Consider the following 16,556-nt stretch of genomic DNA (forward strand, 5'->3'; position numbering starts at 1 on the left):
TAAAAATTACCCAATTTTATTAAGTAATTACTTGTATAATATATAAGGTAAAATTTACCAAATTTAATTTAGTTTGTTATAACTTATTGTAGTAAGTTCGTTATATGAGGGAAGAAAGGAAGCGGGGTCAGCGTGGCTGAGACGAATATTTATTCCACAAAACTCAAAGTAAACAAACAATAGTATAAAGTATGGCCCTCCTGGCACATATGGCACCACAAGATGCTGTCAGCTTTCTCCTGAAGCATACGGTCTCTGACGTTCGCTCTTGGGTTTCGTCCTCAGCCGTTCCTGTTCTCAGCCTCTCGCTCCTGAGACTGCTTCTCAGGTTCTCTCTCGAACTCTGTCGTCCGCTGTGCTGCTTAAAACATGTCTCCTCACCAATCACTGGAACGAGACACAGGTGATCTTAATGTGTGCTTGACTTACTTGCGCCGTTTTTCTCTCGACTCCTCCCCTCGGCGCAGACCTCGCAAAACCACGCCCCCCTCGCCACACTTATAAATTTAGGTGCTCTTTACTCAAAAATATGGGGTAGAATATACTCCTTTAAAGTGAATGCAAATTGTTACCTCAATTTTATTGAGTAGATTTTATAGGTTGTTTTTTACAGTGTGTATAATCCCAATTTCTAAACAAATTAAGTATATATATATTATAAATAACCAGATGCATCCTTAAGCTGCTACTTAAAAAAGATCAAAAGTTAAAACCTTAATACCAAAAAAATGTGCCAATAGTAATATTTAATCCGTAGATGGATCTAGGTACTATCTGCAAAATAGCACAAGCTTTTGACATTAAAGAGGGCCACATCCCTAATATATATAGTTAATGTTTACTGTTAATCATATTTAATGCATAGTATCATGCAATGTAAGTCGCTTTGGATAAGCGTCTGCCAAATGTATAAATGTAAATGTAATACAAAGTTAATGATATGCTTTGTTGTGTTTTATTTTATCTAAAAAAGTTCTATGAGAACACCATAGCTTTCTCTTCCTCAGCAATTTACAAACTTTGGCATGTGTGTGCGTGTGTAGACGGAGGAGTGGCTACATCAAGTAATGACACACCCCAAAACCTCCCTATAAAAAGTATATATATGACGAAAGGTGAGTCACATGTTCCTTGCAGAAAGCAAGAGACGGAATTAAAAGGAAAGCAATTTTACGGTCAACCCCAGAACTCTTGGTTTAAAATCTGAAAATGACCAAAAACACTAATATTCGAATCAGTCTTCCAGCCGTTTGCGTTGTCTGGCAGATTGCTATGATCATCTTGTTTGGTGTGTTCATCCGTTATGATGAGGAGTCTGATGCCCACTGGATTGAACATATGAAAGAGGAAAACATTTCTAGTCATATGGAGAATGACTTTTACTATAGATACCCAAGTAAGTATCATCACCATTATTTTCAATGCGATTTGTTGAAATTACTGCAGTCATTTGTGTATTTCAAATGCATTTTATATATAATGTTTTTTTTTAATATTGCATTTCAAAAAAAAAAATTTGTTTTTGTTGTCACATCAGGCTTTCAGGATGTGCATGTAATGATCTTTGTCGGTTTTGGATTTCTCATGACTTTTCTGAAGCGCTATAGTTTTGGTGCAGTCGGCTTCAACTTCCTCATTGCGGCCTTCGGGATTCAGTGGGCTCTGTTGATGCAGGGCTGGTTTCATTCTTTTGACAAAGAAGACTGGAAGATAAAAATTGGGATTGAGAAGTAATTGATTGTTCCTGCTCTACTGATTTGTGTAGCTCAGTAAACATTTGCAACAGTTATGAAACTTTTTTGATCTGTTCTTCATGTATTTAGCTGTCGTGTAGCTCACATTTTTCTGATGAAGATTTATTATTCTATATGTATAACTTGTAATATTTTTTTTACTCAGCCTCATCAATGCAGACTTTTGTGTAGCTGGCTGTCTTATTGCGTATGGTGCTTTACTGGGAAAGGTCAGTCCAGTGCAGTTAATGGTTCTTACACTGTTTGGAGTCACTTTGTTCGCAGTCGAGGAGTATATCATTCTTGAACTCCTACATGTAAGTTTAAATGCACTTATTTTATTTCATTTAATTAAGTGAATGTTCGAATTATGACGATTTCATTTCTTCTAAATTCATGGATAGGTGAAAGATGCAGGTGGTTCCATGGTCATCCATACTTTTGGAGCATATTATGGTTTGACCATATCTTGGGTTCTCTATCGACCAAATCTATTTCAAAGCAAGCGATTACAAGGGTCGGTTTACCACTCTGACGTATTTGCAATAATTGGTGAGTGACAAATCAATTTTCCTCTCAATTTTCCTGTTGCATATTCTTAAAGGAGCAATGTGGAGATTTTAACGTCATCTAGTGGTGAGGTTGCGAATTGCAACCAACGGCTCACTCCACCCCTCCATTTCGAAGCACTGCAGCAACTGACACAGGACAAACATGTCAGCACGTTTTTGCATCTTTTCTGAAAGAAATAACGTATTTACGAAACAAGCTCTGTAGAGTTGTGTAAAGTTTTTCAATTTATGGATAGTACTGAAGAAACAACATGGCGAATCCATGTAATAGGAACTGTAGTGTATGTAGATAGAAATAGCTCATTTTAAGATAATAATAAAAAACGCTTCATTATGCAAGTTATTTATCTGTATTTATCTCTGTAAACATACTGTAGTTATGCATATTACATTGCATTTCTGTCAATAGATCCTCCTTTTTGCTGTGTTTTACAGGCACCCTCTTCCTTTGGATGTTTTGGCCCAGTTTTAATTCCGCCATTGCAGATCATGGAGATGGTCAACACAGAGCAGCTATAAACACTTATCTTGCACTGGCTGCATCAGTTCTTACTACTTTTGCTATTTCAAGTTTTTCACAGAAACATGGAAAACTTGACATGGTAAACATCTACTGACTTCTTGATATTATTGATGATATTAGTCTTAAGGATCAATTTTAGAATCTGACAGACTTATTCGCCATTTATTGTGAGAGAGAAAAAAGAGCAGTGTTTTTGTAATTTCTTCTTTTTTGTTCCATGCAAGAAGTGAAGTAATATGAAATTGAAATGGTATGAATAAATGATGACTAATGATTTGACCTTGGGGTGAACTATATGCTTTATTTAATTGATAAATAAATGTATTTTTACCCACAATATTCAGGTTCATATTCAAAATGCTACCTTGGCTGGTGGTGTTGCAATGGGGACTGTTTCAGAGTTTATGATTACACCATATGGTTCCCTAATAGTGGGATTCTGTACAGGCATCATTTCCACATTTGGATACTGGTTTCTGACTGTGAGTTATGATACTGAGACATGTATTACAGTAAATATAGTTCTGATTAGCTAAAAAATTATAAGGAATAGAAACACCTTATGTGATGATGCTACATGTAAAATATTGTTTTATAAATCTAGATAATTCTTTCATCCAAACTTATTTTTCAAAGAACATCATTAAAGTTGATGGAAGTGTAGGGTTTTTTAACCATTTTTTACTATATGTTTTTCTTTTCAGCCTTTCATGGAAAAAACTCTTAAGATCCAGGACACGTGTGGTATTCATAATCTGCATGCAATGCCTGGAGTTTTAGGAGGGATTGTTGGAGCAATAACAGCTGCTGCTGCCTCTGAATCAGTTTATGGACGTGAGGGGTAAGTGTGCTTGTGTAAATGATACTCAGTATGTTTTGCATCTTTCTGTCACAACTTCTTCCCATCATGTTACAGTCAACTGTGGCTTTAGGCACTCAGTGCTTGATGTCTGAGTGTCCTAAATTAGAATAAAATCATTTTGTCATCCAAAGTTACCACTGAAGGCTGCATTTTATTTATTTACGATGCAAATTACTGATGTAATGTTAGTCGACTTTGTTTTCTTACCAAATATTTGTCTTCAGTAATGCTGCTTTGTTTAGCCAGTTTAAATGTGTTTATTTGCTAAGTGCTAAATGGTTCTTCAAATTTTATTGATAAAGTAATTACAGATTTTTGGGTATCAAAATATTCTCAACACAAATAATTACTATCATCAATTCAGTAAATGCAGCTTTATATGACTTTATAAAGCTCATTAAAACAAAACTAATCAATTGATGAGCTTTTAACTTTTTGGAGAAATAACTTACGGTGAAGAAAATCAACCAAAAAAAGGGGGCATAACCCTTCACAAATAAACAATGATTTTTTTTCAACGCTGTAAGGCTGATTGCAACACCATTTGGAGAACTGTTGGGTTTTTCAAAAATGTTTACATTAACTTACATGTATTTATAAAAAAATATTAAACGTATGGTATAAATCTGTAAAATATGTTTGTAATGTCCATAAAGTGTAATCTACATATATGGTCATAGTTTGTACAGCTACAGGTATGAAGAAAACAAAACTGAAAATATTTTGTTAATGATGCTAATGTTGTTTTTGTTCAGGTTGATTAACACTTTCGATTTTAAAGAGGCTACTGCTAACAGAACGGTCAATGTTCAGGGGGGTTACCAGGCCGCTGGTCTTTGTGTAGCAATAGCTTTTGGACTCATAGGTGGCGCTTTGGTTGGTAAGTGCAAATACAGTAAAGCAGGCAAACTATGTTAAGTGTTTTTGGGCTAGTGCTGATTTTTTATGGTTGATATTTTATTACATTTTCTAGGGGGGATTCTAAAGCTGCCAATCTGGGGAGACCCAGCAGATGCCAACTGCTTTGAGGATGAGGTTTACTGGGAGGTAAGCAAATTACAAACTATTTTTGCAAACTAAACTCAAGGCAGTTAGAAAGACAATAGCTGTGTCTCATTTCGTAAGGCTGCATCCTCCAGAGGTCTCATTTGAAGGCTGCTACGTCATCGAGGCTGTCTCGTTTCATAAAATCAGGTAGGACTCTCCGGAGGCACCCTTCAAATGCGACCTTCTTTGACAGGAATTCGGAGGATACATGAGCTGTATCCTTCGTTGCTGGAGATAACCCACAATTCTTTGCGTCGGCCAACGTCTGTTATTTGAATAAACGGCAACAGCTGCACATTCAATAAAATATGTGGTGTTTAAATGTGAACAGTTTACAATTTGTGTCACTTTTTTTTTTATCTTACCAGGCATATGTAGTAAATAGGTTTACAAGTGTTTAGTGATTTTTAAATGTTTTGAAACAGTAAGGCAAAATTGTATATTTGTTTAACTCTTTTGGCATTGTTTAGGGTAGAAAGTAACCAACTGTTTACCTCTTAAATCATGTAGAAATCATTTAAATTAATTTGACAGGTGTGTGAGTGCAACGTGTTGGCAACAACGTGGTACTTCCTGTTTCCTTTTCTGCCAGTATGTCCTACGAAGGATGTCTCGTTTAATTCTAAGTTGAGAATACTCTGTATACCGCATCCTTTAGAGCAGTGGTCACCAACCCTGCTCCTGGAGATCGACCGTCCTGAAGATTTCAGCTCCAACCCCAATCAAACACACCTGAACTATCTAAACAAGGTGTTCAGGTTTGCTTGATAATTACAGACAGGTGTGCTGAAGCAGGGTTGGAGCTGCAGTCTGCAGGACGGTCGATCTCCAGGAGCAGGGTTGGTGACCACTGCTTTAGAGGATGATACCTATAGAGGACACAAGGACGCAGCCTTACGAAACGAGACACAGCTAATAAAATAAAAATCAGAAAATCTCCTCGTCAAATAGTTTCTCTGTAGTTTCACGAGAAACTATTTGTTATTACTTTTTACGTGCTCACGAGTTGGCACCAGTTTAAATGAAATGTAGTTCCCTTTCTGTCGGTCTCTCGACGTTGTGGCGAACCGACAGATGGGGTTCGTCCCTGAGAACCAATCGCTTCCGACTTATTAGAAAAGGCCAATGAAAATTGGCGAATGAAATTTGCATGCCGGACTCCGCCCCCGGATATCCGGGTATAAAAGGGAGACGGCGTGCCTCATTCATTCACCTTTTGTTCTTCGGAGCCTTCGCTCATGATCAACAGACTTCGCTACAAGACTGCCGGCTCTACGACGTGGTGCAGCGGACTGTCCCTTCCTGCAGCGACTTCCCCTGGGCGTCTCGGCGGTTCCAGAAGTGTTCAAGTTTTTTCTCTAAAAGAGCAAATTTCTCCAGTGGCATGTCCCGCTGTTCTCGTGGGTGCAACACACTCATCGAGGAGGGGGACGGACACGATGTCTGCTTCCAGTACGCTGGGGAAGATGTTGTGGATACGTCCTGCCCGCACTGCGGGCGGTTGACGATTCAGACGTTGCGTCATGGGTGGCTGTGTTCCCACGGGACTCAGCCACCACCTCGTCTGCTTCCCGTTCCATGACGGCAGGACTACGGCCCTGCCGCCTGCTACGGCGAGCAGCGAGGGTGATATGAGGATTACTGTGAGCGCTAATCCGTCAGCCACTGGCTCGCGGACCGTTCGCACCTCGTCTTGCTCGTCTGACCGTTCCCCATGAGACGGTCCGCCGTCTTATTCCTCAATCACGTATCGGACACGGTACATGATGATGAGATGTCTGTTGCAGCATCGGAGGGTGACTTACTGGCATCAGACTCCGAAATTCCTTGAAGCTCCCTCCCTCGGGGGGTCGAGATCAGGAAGAAGCGGATGTCAAAATGTCAGCCATGCTTTCCCGGGCCGCCGGCATTGGGTTGCGGTGCACCGCACTGCCTCTCCCAACGCTCGCGGCTGGATACACGGTACATCGGGCTTGAGAGCGGCTCCAAGCCGCACTCGCCCCCAGTGTCGTGTTCCCCCGGAAGTGCATGAGGAACCTAGTATGTCCTGGAATGCCCCCTTCGGCGCGTACACGTCAACTAGTTCCATCACCCTTTCTTCCCTCGATGGTGGGGCAGCTAGAGGATACGTCGATGTCCCCCAGGGGCTCGACCTAGACTCCCGTCCAAAGCACGTAGGCTTTTCGGCATCTGAGGTGTCGAGAGCTTACTCTGCTGCGGGCCAAGCTGTCCCCTCTCTCCACGCTATGGCCTTCCTGCAGGCCAATGCACGGAGAGAGCTCCACGAGGGTAAGACCGACCCAGCGCTTATGCAGGAACTCCGCGGCTTCACCGACCTCGCTCTCAGGTGACCAAGGTGATTGCGCTGGCCCTGGGTCGGGCGATGTCCACACTTGTGGTCCAGGAGAGACACCTCTGGCTGAACCTTGCACAGGTGAGTAATACTGAGAAAGTCCGCTTTCTCGATGCACCCATCTCGCAAGGGGGGGCTGTTTGGTGATACTGTCGAGTTCAACAGTTAGGGAGCAGACAGAGGATATCAAGTATGTCCTCCCCAGCCACGACTCGACCGCCCTCTGGCCGCCGAGATCCCGTGCACCGTCTGCTTCCCAGCAGCCCTGGTCCTCTTCGAGACATCGAAGAGGAGACCACCACCCCGTCAGCAGCCACGGCGAAAGCCAAAGCGGCCCTCATGGGAAGACCCCAGGGAGATCGAGAATACCTTCGGGCCCGACCCCAGCCATTCCATTGCTGGTGGTCGATCCGGGACGGTTCCTGCCCCGTCCCAACAGCCCATTCTAAAAGTTTTCTCCCTCTCTGGGCGTTTATCACAGCCGCTCTCACCCTCTACACGACGGTGTTCGGCAACTCGACGTTGCGTCATGGCGAGACCCAATGTCGAGGATAATCAGCAGCCTAAGCACTCTCAATCGACGGTGCGTTGTGCCACATCATCGTCTGGGTATTATCACAGTCGCTCTCACCCTCTACACGACGGTGTTCGGCAACTCGACGTTGCGGCAAGACCCAATGTCGAGCATAATCATCAGACATCATCGCCAGGCAGGTAAAACTGCAGAGCCGATCTCCTCTCTGGGGGTCCCCCACACGGCGATGGATCCGCACTGCCAGCCATCGAACCACCCCCGGGAGGTCGATGAAGCAGAACGTACCCCTAGCCTCCCTATCAGTCCCTGGGAGCCTGACAAGAGCTTCCCAAACCGTCACGGTGACTATGGGATACGGTCCGTCTCGGCTACGCGATCCAACTCCCTGGACGCCCGCCCAAGTTTCGGGGCATCCTCTTAACCTCAGCAGAGGCAGGGATGCCCCGTGCTTCGGGCCGAGGTCGCCACCCCTCTGGTGAGGAAGCGATCGTGCTCGTCCCTCTAGCCTAGATGTTCAACGGGTTTTACAGCCCGTACTTCATCGTCCCCAAGAGAGCGGGGGTCGCTAGATCTGCGTACCCTGAACAGGCACCTACTCAAGCTGCCGTTCAGGATGCTCACGCAGAAGCGCATCCTGGCATCTATCAGATATCAAGATGGATTCATGGCAATCGACCTGAAGGACACTTACTCTCATGTCTCAATTCTCCCTCGTCATCGCCCGTTCCTACAGTTTGCTTTCGAGGATCAGGCATATTAGTACAGAGTCCTCCCCTTCGGTCTGTCCCTGTCCCCACGAGTCTTCACGAAGATCGTAGAAGCCGCCCTCACTCCCCTCAGGGAGAGAGGTGTGCGGGTACTAAACTATCTCGATGACTGGCTCATTTGACACTCGTGAGATCTGTTATGTACACACAGGGACCTAGTGCTTCGGCACCTAGATTGATTGGGACCACAGGTCAACCGAAAAAGAGCAAGCTCTCCTCTGTGCGGAGCATCCTCTTTTTTGGTATGGAACTCAACTCTGTCTCCATTACAGCGCAACTGCGCTCAGTCAGTGTTGAACTGCTTGGGTTCAAGCAGTCAGCAGGAAGAGGCTCCTGGGCACATGGCATCCTCGACGGTGGTGATACCCCTCGGGTTGATGCACATGAGACCACTCCAACACTGGCTACAGAGTCGAGTTCCCTGGAGAGCGTGGCACACCGGCAGCAGGTGGATGGTGATTACGCTTTTCTGCCGACGCACCCTAACCCCTTGGTCTTCAATGACCTTTCTACAGACGGGGGTCCCTCTCGGGCAGGTCGAGACGCGTCAGGGTCGCAGACGCCTCCCTGCAGGGTTGGGGTGCCGTGTGCAACGGGCCCCTGCCTGCGCAGGCATATCAAATTGCCTAGAGTTGTTGGATGTGCTACTCGCACTGAAGGGGTTACTACTTCTCGTGCAGAACAAGCACGTGCTGGTCCGGTCGGACAGCACAACTGCCGTAGCGTTTTTAACCGCCATGGTGGCGTTTGCTTACGGCAGCTAACACGACTCGCCCGACGCCTCCTCCTGTGGAGTCCGCAGGTGAGCAGATCCCTGCGAGCCACACATATCCCAGGCGACCTGAACCAGACAGCCGATGTGCTCTCTCGTCAGTTGACGCCTCGCGGAGAGTGGCGACTCCCCCCCCCTTGCACAGCCAGCTCATTGGGTACAGTCCGGGCGGGCTCAGGTAGACCCCTTCGCCTCCCTGGACACCACCCATTTCCCGCTAAGGTACTCCCTGCCTCGGCACGGATGCTCTAGCGCACAGCTGGCCGTGGGACAAGCGGAAGTACGTCTTTCCCCCAGTGAGCCTCATTGCACAGACCCTGTGCAAGGTCAGGGAGAGGAGCATCAAGTGTACTAGTTGCGCCATACTGGCCCAACCGGACTTGGTTCTCGGAGCTAATGCTCTTGACGACAGCTCCCTCCTGGCCGATTCCCCTGACGAAGGACCTGCTTTCCCAGGGCAAGGGCACGTTATGGCATCACGGGCTAGACCTCTGGAACCTCCATGTCTGGCCCCTGGACGGAACTAGGAGATCCTGAGTGGCCTAACCCCTGCGGCGGTTAAGACCACTACTCAGGCTAGGGCCCTGGCCACTAGGCGACTATACGCCTATAGAGGTGCCTCTTCTCATCCTGGTGCTCTTCTCGATGAGAAGACCCGCGGAGTTGCTTGATCAAGTGGGTGCGGTCCTCCCAGAGACTCGAGAATAATCTCTCCCCTTCCACACTGAACGTGTATGTAGCCGCTGTTGCCGCTCATCACGACCCAGTTGCTGGTAGTCTCTAGGACAGCACAACCTGATTTGGTTCCTAAGGGGCGCGGGAAGGCTACCACCTCACCCACGCTCCGTACCCTCTTACGACCTTGATGCGGTCCTGGAGCCCCCTCGGAGATGCCGCTCTTTCTCACTTTCGATGAAGACGGCTCTCGGGAGGATGCTCAAGAGGGTAGCGGACCTACAAGCATTCTCCGTGTCCACAGATTGCCTAGAACTCGGGACCGGTCATTCTCACGCTATCTTGAGACCCCGGCCCGGCTACGTGCCCAAAGTTCCCACCACTCCCCCGAGACACCAGGTGGTGAACTTACAGGCGCTCCCCACCGGGGAGGAAGACCCAACCCCATCCGTGTTGTGTCCAGTACGCGCATTGCGCCTCTGCTTGGACCGCACGCAGAGCCGCAGAAGTTCTGAGCAGCTCTTTGTCTGTTTTGGAGATCAGCAGGCAGGGCTGTCTCAAACAGAGATTGGTGCACTGGATCATGGACGCCGTCACTTTGGCGTACCTGTCCTAAGATCGCCTACGCCCACTGGGTGAGAGCTCTCTCCACACGGAGTACAGCCTCCTCGTGGGCACTGGCTCGAGGCACCTCTCTGGCAGACATCTGCAGAGCTGCGGGTTGGGCTACACCCATCACCTTCACGAGGTCCTACAGCCTCCGCGTAAAAACGGTATCGGCTCGAGTCTTGAAGGCATCAGGCAAGTCCGGCGGCCGGTAGGGTGTACGCCTATGACAGTACCTTCTCCCCTTTCTCCTAAGGGGGTCAGCGTATTACTAGCCTCCCTTCTTCCCCCACTGGGTGAAGAACAGGCACTCCATCCATCACTAGCAAGCACCTCCTGCGGGCGGGCTGGGCAGAGCAGCCCTGCCCCTTAGGCCGGGTATCTCCGGAGTTATTCGCAACATAGCTCTAACCGGACATAGTGCTACCAGACGTTGCAACCCCCCAGTAGGGCGGTTCCGTCTGATGTATCCTCATGCTGGTTCCCACCTTGGTAACCCATGACCTCCTTAGGTGGACCTCCACCTCGCGGTTAACTCCTTCAATCCGCACTTTCTTCCCATGAGCTCTCCCCTATCGGTGAGACCATGTTGGTATCTCCACTAGACTCCTCCCTGCGGTAGGACGTGGTCTCTGTAGCGCATCCCAGGCCAGTCACCGTCGCTTCGCTAGAGATTGTGACAGGGCACAGTGTTATGGCGTTTTCCATAGGAACCCCCTCTGTCGGTTCGACACAACGTCGAGAGACCGACAGAAAGGGAACGTCTCGGTTACGGATGTAACCTCGGTTCCCTGATGGAGGGAACGAGACGTTGTGTCCTTCTTGCCACAACACGTGCTGTTCACTGCAGCAGTCATGAGAGGTCTCAGGCTCCTCAGAACTAAGGTGAATGAATGAGGCACGCCGTCTCCCTTTTATACCCGGATATCCGGGGGCGGAGTCCGGCATGCAAATTTCATTCGCCAATTTTCATTGGCCTTTTCTAAGAAGTCGGAAGCGATTGGTTCTCAGGGACGAACCCCATCTGTCGGTTCGACACAACGTCTCGTTCCCTCCATCAGGGAACCGAGGTTACATCCGTAACCGAGACGATACTGTGCAAGAGTTGTAGAATTGGAAATACATGTCTATATGCAGTTGGGAGGGGATATTTTTAAACGTTTGACATAAAAACGTTTTAAACGTAAATGACTTAAAACATTTCTCGTGAGCAAGCGAAACTTTCCCGTGCGCATGCGAAAGTTTTCTGATTTTTTATTTTTGCCAATGTCCCTTCAATGGCTCAATATGAATCTCCTTATTTTTGGATTTTTATTTTTGCCTTAAATCATTATTAGTTGCCATCTTTTATGTTTGTCACTGGGCTTTGCAAATATCGAATAAAAAGTAGATTAAAAAGTACTTGTCAACTTTGTTTTTCCATTTCCTGAAAAAAATGAATTTGGACATCCAAGGTTTCGGAAAGACAGTGACGATATTCTAAATTATTTAAGTAATTGATATATTTATTAAATTTAATTATCTAGAATTAATAAATGAAGAAACATATACAATTGTTTTTTATAAAGCTTCCAGATGATGAAGGTGACAACATCTCTGTCTCCGTACACTCAAACATAAACCATGTGAGAAGTATGCCACCAGAATTGTAAGTACACATGTCACGTTTTATATTAATGGGCGCATTCATGCATTTTTCCTTTCACTTAAAGTGTCCTGAGTGTAACAAAGGGCTCCCATGGTAATACCCAAGTCATGATCTGAGCAACAAAAAATAAAATCTTGCCAAGTATGTTTTAAATGATGCTGTAAATTACCCAGTCACCAAAAGCAATCAGAAGTCATGTATTTCAACTTTTACAAATGATCTGTGTTTGGCTACTGTTACTTAATTGTATCTAATTGTATTTCTCCTGAGGGATCTGAGAATGTCATAAAGTTACATCAGCTCTAAATGAGCAACCTCCCAGCATTAAAATGTTCCTCTAGTTTGTCACTAATCAAAGTCAATTGATAGTCGTTACATTACAATAGTCAGAATTGCTGTGTTAATAGATTAATAAAAAACTTTCCTGAATCCTCAATCTCTTATGTACACAGATATGAACGAAACAATCAATAGAAAAGAGACCTGAACACCAAACAAACAAACTTCAGCTTTGACGAACCATGAAGGCTCTAACAAGCTGATTTCAATGGAAATTTTCAGTCATGTGCTGCAGGTTAAGTAATGTCATTATTCAAAACCACCAATCACACCTGACAAGCCTGTTTAACCATTGCTTTTTACGAAGACAAATCCAAGCAGACATCTTCTTGTTTTTATTTTCACTTAAAAATTTTAACATTCCAAGTTGATCTGAGAGCTCCTCAAAATGTGAAGACATCTAACTTATCAGTGTTTAATGTCTGTTATGTCTTAAAAGTATAATTATCTGATACCTTTACCTGTCTGACATTCAAGGGGTGGTGCAACGGTGTGTCATGCATTCTGACTTCTTTACAATGTTAAACGTGCTGTCTTCTCATGCTTAACATGTTCAACTTGTCAAAAAATGAGTTGGGCATATTACGTAGTATTTCTGTCCTCGATACACTCCCCCAGCGATCGTACAGGTTTCGAAAAGTTTTTTTCGAACATATAAAACTGTTTTGTAACAAATTTTCTTAGTCAAACTAAATACTCTTCGAAGATACGAAGTATGCAATACTACTCTATAGGTACTCAAGATTAATATGAGATTGGCAGAAACCGCGTGTGTTAGGGCCGTTTTAATAGAGCTTCTTTTTATTACTATAGCTTAGGTTATTATTTATGTTAACAGTTGATGTCAATAGTTTTAAAATTAAATCAAAGAATTACTTCTTAGTGAAATAGACAGACTCAGCCTTAAAATAGTCCCTCATGCTACTCAAAGTGCTTTGCTTAAATAAATAGTCATGAAGTCATTGATGGCCAGACATTTAAATAAATGTGCTACCATATATTTTTTGCTGCACATGGACAACCGTTATTTAGCTCGTCATTTAACACATCACTCTGTCAGAAAAGCCTGATTTATGATTTATTTTTAATCAAAAAACCTACTAAATGTAGTCCTAAATTGTTTTTTGTTTTTGTCCTAGTATCTGTTTTCATAATGTGAATCAATGCTTTGTGCAGACATGTTAATAATTGACATATTTGCTTCAATGTTTGCTTACTGGCACCTGATATGCCAAGAACATCTAAAACTCATTTTGAGTTTATTATACATCCTGTTTAAATCTCTTTTTTTTCATCATTTGCATTGTATTTATTGTATTTCTTTAGAGGTCTGGGGTTTTTCATGTCACTACATGTTTTAACTTTGTTAACAGCTTAATAATAAATATTAAAGGACATTTTATTCTATGTTATATAAATGCCAAAACATCAGTTTAATATCAGTTAAATAAATTACTGGTCACATACTGTGCAACTGAACATATGATATTGCATATTGCACATTGCATTCACTCTTCACATCAATTATTTTACAGTGGAAGAAGCAGTATGAAAGTGCTTTCCTTGCATTTGTATTTTTCCACATACAGTGAGAACTTATTCTGTGTGTTTAGTTTTATGTCCTTTGCATTGTGGTAACCTATTAGTGGAGATGCCAGTGGTTTCAGCCACAGTGGAAAGGTCACAGAAATAACAGTGTGATCATAGCCTCTCCAGCACTGATGGTCTGTCGTCGGTTCAACGAGTTAAATAAAAACATGTATGTGTATGTGGAGAGCCATATTAAGTGCACCACAGATGTATAGATACGATATAATTTTGCATTATACTAATGTATTATGACATCCGTCCCCATTAAGATAAGCAGTCCATAACTGTTTAGACATTTTTTGTAAAATTTTGTAACATTTTAGTAAAGTGGAAATAAATACACATACATTTCTGAGATTATTTGCTGTACCAGATTCAACATGTAAGAAAATTGCAGAATCCACTAAGTTGATAGGAGACTCTAATTTTTAAGTAATGAACCAAAGTACTAGCAATTAAAAGTACACCATAAATGTAATCAACTAAAATAAATAAAAATAAAAAACAGAAAGCCAAACTGAACAGAACATACTGACTAGAGTTTAAGTATAACAATATCTCTTTGTAATAGATGACATGGTTCTCATAACCACATGATTAATTAACATTAAACAGGATTTCTAAAAATGATGTTGACTCGAATATATGCAATCAATATTGGACAAACAGTGAAGTTTTTACACATTTTCCCTCAAGAAAAGTGTCAGTTTTTACTTAAATCTATTTCTGTATAGCCACATACTGTACCTTAATCGGTTGGCATCATACTTTTTCCTTATTATTGTCAATCACTAGACAAGCAGGTTTTGTAACTGGACTTTTGCCACAGTAACTTTTAATATGAAGATATCTTTCCTGAGATAACCCCCTTACACAGCTGTTCGATATTTGTTCCATGCAAAGCTATTTAAGGATGATCCGTCTTTTGTTCTACCTGCTTATGCAAGTCACAATGAGACATGACTGTGGTCTCTGGTTTTGTAACTGTTGATAGAAAAGTGGATTACGTGAACAAAAGTCACTGCGGATGGTTGAGGATGCTTTGTTTATTTTATTGTACAGGTATCTGTCAGAACACAAAGTGAATACCGTGTCACCAAAATATGCAAACCCATCAACCAAAGAGCCACAACAGAGAGCACGGCAGTTAATGCATTAGCCACAAGAAAGACAGTATATTTTGTACTGTACATGTGCTAGAAGTGTCAATAAAAGGAGCTAGTTCAATATTGTTATTCCCATGCTGGTAAAACAAAATCCCATGCACCTGCATTTCGAAGTTAGCCTTGTAATGTTTTAGAGGTCTTTCAGTAACTGTGAGTGAAACACTGGTCTCAAAGCAGTGGTCCAGGGGACGACTGCAACCCAGCTGTGTTTATAAATGAGGAGCATCCATCTGAGCCTCTTTCTTCTGGCAAAGGAGAACAATGAGCATGATAGAGAGAGAGCTCCACGCTGTGGTGAGAATTCAGCATGCACTAAATTACACTCTTCCCCTTAATGAGGAAAATGCTTTTTGTAGGAACATGATTTATTTCTGTTATATTGCTGAATCCAAGCATTGTGTGACGTAAGTTTAGCATAAATGTAAACTATGTGAATTATATATTGTTTATTTGTACTTGTTTATTTTGAAAGAAAGGGTTTGTGTCTGTATATGCATTAAATTGATTAGAAAAAGTGTTGCCATAACTATAAGGAATAATTAACAACGGACTAGACCACTTGGCAAGATGTAAACACTGGTCCAGCAGTACTTCCGGTTTAATTTTTTTTAATCTCACAAATAATTAAATCCTAAACATATTTGTTTAACATTTTGATTAAGATATGAATCTTCTGTTTCTTATATTTTGTTCAAACGTTTGTTCAGTGGTAAAAAACTGAAACAGGGAGTTCTTCTGAACCAGCGTTGTTTACGTTTTCCAAAGTGGTCTACATGAAAAAGATAAAATATCACTCTGTTCCAGACTTTAATGCTGTTCTAGTCAACAACCATTTTGTTTATTCACGTAAGATTACAGCTTTAACTTCTTGAATTATTTTCATTAAACATGTTAATCATTTGTGTTCTTAATATGTTTTTTTACACACACGCACACTTTTTTTTGCTATATAAGTACTTTTGGCAAATGCCAAGTTGATGTAATTAAAGGCGGTCACCAGACCTGGATTTACGTCATACAATCTTTCCAATAAAGGTTCCTGAAATAAGGCTAAATGGTTCCATACAAATCCATTCAAGGTTCTTTGAGGTGGAAAGGGGTTCTACAGACTATAAAAAAGAGATAAACACATGGTTCTTTTGAGAACTTTTGACTGAAAGTAGAACAGGTCTTCTATGGCATCACAGCAAAAGAAAGGTGCCACGTGAGCACGATGTCATAGTGAAATAATAGAACACGCACACACTGTTTACATCAACTCTACTGGAAGCTTTTCCCTACTTGTCATTTATATATTTATATTTCTCATTTTGCTTTGAATATCAGCTTTTCAATGAATAGCACATGATGTCTAGGGAATGACATGAA

The 16,556-nt window shown here is 43.0% G+C and overlaps 1 protein-coding gene across 3 annotated transcripts; it reads left to right on the forward strand.

The window, feature by feature from the left end:
• Window positions 1-1,113: 1,113 nt before the first annotated feature.
• On the forward strand, window positions 1,114-16,104 carry rhcgl1 (Rh family, C glycoprotein, like 1). Of its 3 annotated transcripts, none has more exons than XM_057337921.1 (11): window positions 1,115-1,396; window positions 1,538-1,730; window positions 1,900-2,050; window positions 2,138-2,285; window positions 2,741-2,907; window positions 3,173-3,310; window positions 3,533-3,669; window positions 4,446-4,570; window positions 4,664-4,737; window positions 12,014-12,093; window positions 12,546-16,103. In XM_057337921.1, the coding sequence occupies exons 1-11, from the start codon at window positions 1,210-1,212 to the stop codon at window positions 12,565-12,567; spliced, it is 1,422 nt and encodes a 473-aa protein (XP_057193904.1). In that variant the 5' UTR covers window positions 1,115-1,209; the 3' UTR covers window positions 12,568-16,103. The 3 variants fall into 3 exon arrangements, with proteins under 3 accessions (XP_057193906.1, XP_057193904.1, XP_057193907.1); XM_057337924.1 differs by having other exon boundaries at window positions 1,259-1,396; window positions 1,600-1,730; window positions 12,546-16,104; XM_057337923.1 differs by lacking the exons at window positions 12,014-12,093; window positions 12,546-16,103 and adding an exon at window positions 4,816-5,840 and having other exon boundaries at window positions 1,114-1,396.
• The last annotated feature ends 452 nt before the right edge of the window (window positions 16,105-16,556 follow it).

The sequence above is a fragment of the Triplophysa rosa genome, linkage group LG7 (genome assembly GCF_024868665.1).
Source record: "Triplophysa rosa linkage group LG7, Trosa_1v2, whole genome shotgun sequence".
Lineage (NCBI taxonomy): Eukaryota > Metazoa > Chordata > Actinopteri > Cypriniformes > Nemacheilidae > Triplophysa > Triplophysa rosa.

Excerpts from the sequence above, each read along its gene's own strand:
- rhcgl1 (XM_057337921.1), top strand. The coding sequence starts at position 1,210 with ATGACCAAAAACACTAATATTCGAATCAGTCTTCCAGCCGTTTGCGTT. Across the intron at positions 1,397-1,537 it reads CTTTTACTATAGATACCCAA|GCTTTCAGGATGTGCATGTA; the intron begins GTAAGTATCATC and ends TTGTCACATCAG. Across the intron at positions 3,311-3,532 it reads TTGGATACTGGTTTCTGACT|CCTTTCATGGAAAAAACTCT; the intron begins GTGAGTTATGAT and ends TTTTCTTTTCAG.